The sequence below is a fragment of the Melitaea cinxia genome, chromosome 29 (assembly GCF_905220565.1).
Source record: "Melitaea cinxia chromosome 29, ilMelCinx1.1, whole genome shotgun sequence".
Taxonomy (NCBI): Eukaryota; Metazoa; Arthropoda; class Insecta; order Lepidoptera; family Nymphalidae; genus Melitaea; species Melitaea cinxia.
This window is the reverse complement of record NC_059422.1, coordinates 6,647,206-6,657,377: the sequence shown is the minus strand read 5'-3', so window position 1 is coordinate 6,657,377 and position 10,172 is coordinate 6,647,206. Positions and strand designations below refer to the sequence as shown.

General features: G+C 34.4%; 1 protein-coding gene across 1 annotated transcript; it reads left to right on the top strand.

The window, feature by feature from the left end:
• LOC123667847 (aldo-keto reductase AKR2E4-like) lies at nt 1-8,794 on the top strand. Its single transcript, XM_045601684.1, has 7 exons — nt 1-180; nt 3,675-3,758; nt 4,713-4,895; nt 5,600-5,716; nt 6,556-6,723; nt 7,814-8,017; nt 8,517-8,794. The coding sequence occupies exons 1-7, from the start codon at nt 172-174 to the stop codon at nt 8,772-8,774; spliced, it is 1,023 nt and encodes a 340-aa protein (XP_045457640.1). The 5' UTR covers nt 1-171; the 3' UTR covers nt 8,775-8,794.
• Nucleotides 8,795-10,172: the final 1,378 nt, after the last annotated feature.

Below are 10,172 nucleotides of genomic sequence, written 5' to 3'. Positions count from 1 at the left end.
TCTCTGAAGATGCGCTTGTCAACTATCCCCCCTCTACTGTAAAGTTCATCTTTAAATTGATATAAAGTCATTGGAATTATCGTAATGTTTTGATTTATTTTATAGACACATTAACGTATCGTACTATCAGTGACTTGTTAGTTTTGGAGTCTGAAAGCGTGTCACCCAATCATGACCAAGGTTAGTAATATTATTATGTAATTATCTATACAAATAAATAAAATTGAAGTGTCTGTTTGTAATATAAAAAAAAAACCGCTTTTAACTAAATGCATATGTATGTATACTCTCTACATATAACAAAATATTTTTTTTATAGTTTTTGTCTGTCTGTCTGTTTGTTCCGGCTAATCTCTAAAACGGCTGGACCGATTTTGACGGGACTTTCACTGGCCGATAGCTGATGTAATTCGGAGTAACTTCGGCTCCTATTAATTTAGATTTTTTTATTTTATAACTGCGAACTAAATAATATTTATTTTATTAAATTCCACGCGGACGAAGTCGCGGGCACAGTTAGTTATCAATAAAAATATTTGTGTAACAAAATGTCCTCAATAATTAAATCAAACGTCATCTTAATTAACTTGAATGTTAGAATGATGATTTTTTTTTAATTCTTTAATTTTTTAATTTCATAAATATTCAGTCATTTGTCACTGAAAAAAAAAACAAAAAAACAGTTAAATTTATGTAATATACTTTTGTTTTTTTTTTTACACTTTTCCATATTTTTGGAATTGCTTCGGGATACCGAGGTCGTGTATAATTAATCCTAAAATCCCGTTATTAGGTACAATGTTTCGTGTTTGAATATTTCTAGTTAAAATAATTTAATTTGATCACGAATGAAAAGATGCTAATAACTAGTTATGAAACAATAACGAATAGAACTCTTGAAGGCCAATCGCTAATACTTGTTAATAAAGTAAAATAGTTATCACATTTTAGCAACGACCGACAATTTTTTTAAGTCGATCATATTCTTTATGAGACGTAATTTTAAATTTTAATTTTTCGGATTTCGTGTAGGAAGATACATTTATCCTGTAACGTAAAAAAATTCGGAAACGCACTAGTCGTTTACGATTTTCGAGGGTTTCCTTCAATTTCTCTGGTATTCCATCATCAGATCCTGGTTTCCTTATCATGGTACCACACTTGAGATATCTCCTTACCAACAAAAAAAAGAATTATCAAAATCGGTTCATAAACGACGAAGTTATCCCCGAACATAGACGTCGAAGTTATCCCCGAACATAGACGTCGAATTGAGTAACCTCCTCCTTTTTTGAAGTCGGTTAATAATAAGAAAGGCGATCTAATAATCTATATTTACCGGGATAAATTATAATATATTTTTTATCTTTAGCATCCCTACTTAATCCCTAATCCCTAATTATTATTAATATTATAAATGTGAATGTATGTTTGTTTGTTACGCTTTTACGCGAACAGTTTGTACTCATATTTTTGGAGGTATTAGAAGTAACATAGGATACTTTTTATTTAAAAAAAAACAATGCGAGCGAAGCCGAAGATATTATAGATAGCAAGTAAGTATATATATAAACATAGATAATAATAATAATAATAAGAATGACAACAATAATTAAAGTAAGGCGCAATATAATTCTGTCTTTTTGCATGTAAGATATCAATTAAATTTAGCATAATTTTGGTCGGTGGACTCACATCTGCATTAGGGATACTAAGATAGAATAATTAGGTCTCTTAATGTAAGCTGCAGTAGTGTAACAAGTAAATGATCAGTAATAAAACTAAAAATCGGAATAACAAAAGCACGGGCACTATAAGCCTGTGGACATAACTTTATATAAAAAAAGCCGAAGATAAAAACTAGTAATGAATTTTGCCTGTTGGCATAGATTCGAGATACCCTTAGGGCTTTCTGCTTCAGAGGTAGTGAGTTCAATTCTTGCCTCGATTCCGGGTGTAATATCAGTATTTTTTTTTATTTTGTATTGGAACGAAGTTCCTTACGGCTTAACATTTGGCTGGGCGACCGAACTGAAAAAAATGTGATACTAAAACCGTAAGAAAAATATCTAACGGAAGTGACGTAATATCAGTCACACGACTGTATAATATGACGTTTGTAAAACTAAAATAATACTAGTAAACTTTTTTAAATTATTTATGTAATTTTATACTGTCGACAAAAATAAATAAAGACGTGTTTTTTTTATTTCACTTAATAGTTTGAATTATTATTATTATTATTATTTTCTTTGATTTATTTTATTTTACAGTATTTGTTATTTTCTAAAATACTAAATTTCCTAAATACTTTTATGTACTTAATTAAAAACCAATCAACCAAATTAAAAAAAAGTCAAGTACTAGAAAATATATATATAAAATTCAACATTTTTGTTTTCAAATTGTGTTCCTTCTATACCTACTATCCGAAGGAACTTCGTTCCTACCTGGTGTCCCATGACACCACATTATTTTTCTTTTATTTATTATTTATATATGTAACACTTAAGTAAAAATACTTTAGTACATTTACCATACAAGTATGGATGTAACGTTTTGCATTGGACATTACCTTGTAGTAACTACTAATTACATGAACATTCATCTCGACATTCTAATGAATTACGTAAACATGTCTAAAACAAAAAGAAGGTCACATATCCTTCAGTAAAGTTTTCACGAATGTTTATCGAAAAAAAAAAATATTGCTAAGACAAAAAAACACAGGTTTGTCTTTAACACCGATATACAATAACTATTAGACTAAAACGTAAAATGAGTGGATTTCGTATCTATTTACTGGTGCAATACAAATTGACACGATTAAATTTGTATTTCACTTTAATATACTTAAATTGACATTGTAATGTGTTAGGTAAGACCTTGATATTATAAAAGTTATTAGTTATTCAACATGTGTATATTTACCTAGGGCCAAGAGCGCCATGGCCCGGGGCGGCATTCTGCGAGGGGCGACGCAAGCCGAGCATACGTACTAGGGATGTCAAAAATTAATAAATTTTTACAAAAATAGATAATTAAAAAAAGTCAAGCCGAAACATATTCTATATTGATCGATAATTCTCTTCCTCTTGAATCGATTATTTTATGAATAATGGAATGATTAGTGGCTTCAAAAACGGCAGCAGTAAAATTTCAGCGATAATACCTTTTTAATCGACTTCCGAAGGAAGAGGTTCTTAATTCAATTGTTTTTTTTATGTATGTTACCTCAGCTTTTGACTCGGTGGACCGATTTCGATGATTTTTTTTTAAATCGAAACTCCAATTTAAATTTAATTGAAATTTAACAAGTACTTTTCGAGTATCTAATACTGCGTATTTACTTGACTATTTTTTAGTCGACCTACGTTGTATTCTACTGCATAACCTTTCACTGGCTTTACTGATTTAGTCTATTCTTCTTTTAATCGAAAGCTAATGCTTGTCTGGTAGTCACATTTAAATTTAATCGAAATCTGGTAACTAATTTTTGAGTAATCTTTGATAACGCATATTTACTTGGCTATGTTTTCGTCTACTTGTCAACGTAATTGAAGTGTGGTGGTAAATAAAAATGGCCCGAGCCGCTGAAGCTTCAAATTTTCCACTGGTACCTAGCAGTAAACAGGCTTAAATTCGTTTTTATTATATTCGTATTATTATTTCAGGTAGTTATCCCAAAGTTTAAACTCAACAATGGCCTGGAAATCCCAGCGTTGGGATATGGCACGTGGACGGGGTTGAATGAAAAGGTAAAACATATTACAGGGTTTTCTTGAATATCATATCAAAAATTGACCGCTCCAGCGGGGTTCGAACCCGCGTCTCCGACTGACCGTGTCGGCGCTCTAGCCAATTAAGCTATGGAACGATGTACATCGTCAAATCAACGTCAATTTTTGATATGATATTCAAAAATGTTTAGAAATCCTAATGTGTGGGTAACACAAAAATAAAACCGTACATATATTACAGGTTTATTACCTGCCCATGTTTACTAGCTGACACGGTGAACTTCGTACCGCTTACCTTTTTTCTAGAATATATTTAAAAAACACTTTGTTTTATAAAAACCTTGTCCTGGCGGTAAAGATGACAACAGAAAAAGGTTTATTCAATTACGTGCAGTCGTTTGGAAGCTTTGCACGTACATACATATCGGAGTTTTATTTCTGTATATAATATACATATACCAGGGTTGTTGCGGATGCCAAAATTTTGATATCCACCCATGCAGATGCGAATGCGGGTTATTAGAGGCTGATATCCGCAAATGAGGATACGGATGTCAAGTTTTTCAAAATAATTTTATGTTCATAAATGAATTAATTCCTACAAATGGGGTTCTTTAGATATAGTACAACACGTTCCACATGAAAAAAAATTGAAACATTTTTCAGGTCCTTCTTTTCCTACGAAAAAGAAAGACCTGAAAATCTAAGAAAACTATTAAATAACAGTTTCAATTTCGTATATCGGCTCTGAAAATTTGGACCCAAACTAATTTCGATTATATTTTTTTATGTGTAATACCAACCTCATAACTTAACTGGGTGTACCAATTTTGATGGTTCCTTTTGTATTCGAAGCTGTTGTTTGACATGTATTCTCATTTCAATTAGAGCGAGATATGACAGTAGCTTAGAGTTATCCCTATTAATGAGTTTGAAGTAGGTTTTTTTTAATATATTAAATTAATGTTTCAGGACGAATTCATTTCCGAAGACATACCTAAACTCGTCGATGCGATGTCCTACGCTATCGACGTGGGTTATCGACATATCGACACCGCGCATCTCTACAGAGTGGAACCGGAAGTTGGTTACGTCGTAAACAAGAAGATAAAAGAGGGTGTTATCAAAAGAGAAGATATTTTTGTCACTACTAAGGTTATATGGCATTGAACGTGATTAGAGTCTAATTGTATTATAATTTGAAGAATTTATTAAACTAGTAACAAAGAACTACGTGATACGAAACACTTTTTTACGTAAAAAACCAAAAAAAATACATATAGTCATATTCTTTATTTTGGTCTATCATCTGGTTTGTTGGCAATAATTTGCCAACCTTGAAACTGTAGTTAATGTGATAACTGATAAACACGTGCTTACGTTTAAATAATATATCACAAACTAGCATCCCGCCCTGGTTTCGCACGGGTATTAAAAAAAATTCAAAATATTTTTTTCCCAATTTTTTTTTTTTTTAATATAATAAAGCGTAGTCACCCGCGGATAGCTTCCTAACAGTAACGAATTTTTCAAATCGGTTCAGTAATTTCGGAGCTTATTCAATGCAAACAAATAAACAATCAAATCTTTCCTCTTTATTATATTAGCATAGAAAAACATAAATAAAATAAAGTTATAAATCAAAATAACAAGACACTTAACTACATAAATTAATGAACTAATATTTTCGCTTAACAAAATTGACATTAATACCCTCGATATTTCATCTTCGTCTAAACTCTCTCGACAAAAAAACCAACACTTTACAGAATTTCCTCAACCTTATTTAAAACAAGCTTATTTCCATTCAAACAAGCATTTCCTCTGTTCTAATATCATGCACTTCTGTCTTATGTCAGGTGTGGAACGACCACCATCGACCGGAAGACGTGGAACGCTCCGTCAGAGGATCCCTGAAAAGATTAGGTCTTGATTATGTGGACCTAGTGCTCATGCATTGGCCTATGTCTGTATCTGTAAGTATAAGGAACTTAACTTCTATTTCTCTGTATAGGAGGGGTATAACTAAGTTGGCAAACAATCGTCTGCAAGAGTGTTTCTGACCCTGGTCTCCAATTCCCCTCAGGAGCTCTGGTCACCTTACTCACCAACAGGAATACAGCACTGCTTGAAAGCAGTATTATTTAGCTGTGATCATCTGTAAGGGCAAGGTATTACCCCAGTCAGGCTTGCTCCCTTTGTTTGAGCAGAAAATATCCTGCTCTGTCCCTACCTCAGTTAACTCAGTTATCTCAGTTGGAGCTTGATCTATATCACTTCACTTCACATCATCTTATCGCAGTCAACTGCTGGACATAGGCCTCCCCAAGTTCCCCAATCCTCATCCAGCCACTACCGGATATATAATTACAGTTTAAAATGCTTATAAAAGTGTTAAGTACTTTAGTAACAAACCTTACTTTACTGCTTAACACAAAAACAAACTCACTAAAGATTTTAATCCTGTGTCTTGGGTTCAGAAACACAATGTCAGACGCAACTTTCAAAGCATTAATATTCATTTGTTAGTCTTTATCAATTGTTTGAAACTTCTCTATCCCTTCCATTTGTTCTTCTAAATGTTCTTCTTCTCATCTTTCTTGTTCTTCCCAATGACACAAATAATAACATCACAAATAATAATTACCTGCACAGAGGTTATTGATGTTAATAAATACTGTGTGTCTACTTTGAGTCCAAGCATGATGTATTATAGCCTGTGTTACCTTACAAGAAACATGCTAATTTAGTGAAAGAATTCTTAAAATCGGTTTACCTTATTTTGCTTTTTACTGTATAAAAATTTATTTTCCAGAAAGACGGTGTTGATGAAAAAATAGACTACTTGGACACGTGGCGTGGGTTCGAATCTGTGCTGAAGCAAGGTTTGGTCAAGTCGATAGGTGTTTCAAACTTCAATGTGGAACAGCTGATTCGTCTGCTAGCCAACTGTAATGTTCTTCCCGTTGTAAATCAAGTTGAAGTGAGTGAATTGTTAATGACTTCATCATCGTCAAAACCGCGACGCCGCTTTGGCGCAACGGTTACAGCCATGGATTGTATCTGTTGCGCTGGCGGTTGCGGGTTCGATCCCCGCACATGACAAACATTTGTATTGGCCATACAGGTGTTTGCCGTGGTCTGCGTGTTTGTGCAGTCCTTGTGGGTCTCCCCACCGTGCCTCGGAGAGCACGTTAAGCCATCGGTTCCGGTTGTTATCATGTACACCTGATAGCGATCGTTACTCATAGTCGGGAATATATCCGCCAACCCGCATTGGAGCAGCGTGGTGAATTACGCTCTGATCCTTCTCCTACATGGGGAAAGAGGCCCATGCCCAGTAGTGGGATATTACAGGCTGAAGCATATCGTCGAAGAGCAAGGGTTTTATTTATACAACTAGGCGGCAAACAAGCGTACAGTTGAGCAAGCGATTACCGTAGACGCCAGCCCACCCTACCACCACGACCTACCACCGACCCTGTCCAGGAGCTCTGGTCACCTTACTCATCACAGAACACAACACAACTCAAGAGAAGTTTTATTTAGTTGTGACTTTTTGTAAGGTTCTTCCCCAGTCGGGTCACGTTCTTCCCCAGTCGGACTGCTCCATATTATAAGTTGGATATTGTTAAAATTAAGGTTAAAATTATTACCATAACTAGAAAAAGTATAGACTATGTACATGTTTCAGTACAATCTGTGCCATAATATATCTATATGTGTGTAGATGATCGAAGATTTAGCCAAATAAAGTAAATATGAAAGCAAATATTTCTTTCAATCAAGCTGGCATCAAATGCACTTTTAAAACATCATTTAAAAAAGTATTTAAATGTATTTTATACATTGTTTATAGTAAATATGACGCTGTGGCTTTGAAAATGAGACGCATAAGTCAGTTATAACCGCTCTGGTGTAGTGGCAAAATTTATATTACAAGTCCCAAAACCCGTCACATTGGATACATATAAACGCAAAATCGAAAAAAATCGAGGGTACGGCTAATATAACATAAAATCAGACATTTTCACAGCATAAATCTTTTCATAAAATCTTTTAAAAACTTCCAGATAAATCTAAATCTTGGCCAGAAAGAGCTGGTGGATTTCTGCCAGAAGAATGGTATCCAGGTGGTAGCGTACACACCGTTTGGTAGGATGGTGCCCAGTAGGTTCGACCCTAACTACCCAGCGGTCAGACACGACGACCCAGTAATGTTGGGCCTTGGCAAGAAATATGGGAAAACTGTTCAGCAAATTGCTTTGAGATATTTGGTAAGCATGGGTAAATTAACTGGAGCATAAAAACTAAGTTGTATTGATTAATTTCAATTTTTTTTTTACTATGTTAATACTCTGTTTTTGTTGCTATATGATGTAGTCAAAATTTATCTAATATTATTGTTACATAGATTAAACCAAAGTCTGTCTGTCTGTATGCTTAGATCTTTAAAACTACGCAATGGATTTTGATGCGGTTTTCGTTAGTAAAGACAGTGCTTTCAGATGGACACGCACACAAAAATACTGATAGTATTTGCAAGCGTGCAAAGCCGGGGCGTTTGAAAAACAAAAAAGTTTTGTTTGCCAGCTTTGACAAAAGCCCTTTTTGTGCATTTTCTATTTTGTCAATAGCATTCAGTTAAAATGAATTTTAGTTTATTTTTTAGTTAAGATTTTTGAATTATTTATTATGTTGAACTATGATTCCAATTCCTAGACATCTTCTTTAAAAAGATCTAATTATAATAAAACTCATTTTTTTTCATTACAGTACCAGCGTGGTATTACTAGCATACCAAAAACTCTAACTAAAACTCGTATAGTAGAAAACGCTTCTATATTCGACTTTGAACTCGACGAGAACGATGTTGCTACACTACAAAAATTCGACAACAACTTCCGGACTGTACGTCCTACATTCTGGCAGAATATGACTAATTATCCGTTTGATAAAGTCGATGTTGCCATACCAGAAATACCTGTCAGTTTGAGAATTTGGAAAAATGGCGCGAATTTGGACATTGATTAAAAAAAAAACTGTTTTTGTAAGAAGTTATACTTCATTGGCTAGCTTACTTCACATTGCTAACTTCATCTTCGTTGACTAGCTAATTTCAGGGTGTTGGTTTTTTGTAACGGTGTGCGCGCGCATCATAAAAATTTACTCTCATTTTGCTCTAATGCGTTAAAAGAAGTATAACTTAGAAAAAAGCGTAAAAATATATGATTACAGACATATATAATTTACGAATAATTTTACTAACTAAAAATGTTCAAAAAATGCATTTTCTATTAATATTTTATATAAAATATTTAATATGTACATGTCATCATTAAAAATTAACCTTTTACATAATAAAATATTTTAATTAATTGAGTTGTGTTTTAATATTATTTAAAAACCCGTAACTATGAGTGAAATGAAATAATAAAAGATAATTGTGTTTTTTGATAAACGATAAAAACCGACTTCAATTACATCGACAAGTAATATAAAGTAGACGAAAAAAATTAACAAACGCACTGGTCTTCACTACGATTTTCGAGAGTTCCCCTTGATTTCTCTGTGATTAAATAACAAAAAAAAATTATCGAAATCGGTTCATAAACGACAAGTTATCCTCGAAAATATATATAAAAAAATATATATATAAAATCATCATATCAAAAATTTCGATCTAGCGGGTACATCGTTCCATAGCTTAATTGGCTAGAGCACCGACACGGTCAGTTGGAGATGCAGGTTCGATCCCGCTGGAACGGTCGATTTTTGATATGATATTAAAAAAATGTTTACAATTTCCTAATGTGTGGGTAACACAAAAATAAAATCTGGCTGTTTTCATTCGGGCCGGCCCGGCCGCCGGGGCGAGGTAGTGCATGCTAACGCAACCCCATCTCGCCCCACTTAGGCGGAGGTCTGCTCGCATGTAGATGGGTTATATTCAGTAAGAGTCTGACTCCCCTCCGGTGCCCCCTTGCCGAAGGGTGTCTATGAGGATTTTCCCCAGGTTAAAAAAAGGCTTTGGCAGAGTTCTACATAACCAGGCTTGACATACCCTTGTTGAATATTAAAAAACGTGAACTCGTGTGTGTTGCCCATAGCCAACGCGCTGGGCAGGCGGGTTGGTGAACGCAGGGCTAGCTTTGTCGCACCGAAGACGCTGCTGCCCGTCTTCGGCCTGTGTATTTCAAAGCCAGCAGTTGGATGGTTATCCCGCCATCGGTCGGCTTTTTAAGTTCCAAGGTAGTAGTGGAACTGTGTTACCCTTTAGTCGCCTCTTACGACACCCACGGGAAGAGAGGGGGAGGCTATATTCTTACCGCCGTAGCCACACAGCGTTTAAACCTTCATATTTTATAATAATAATAATACACAAACAAAAGTACTTATTTGTAATTGATTTTTCGCTACTCCTTCCCACTG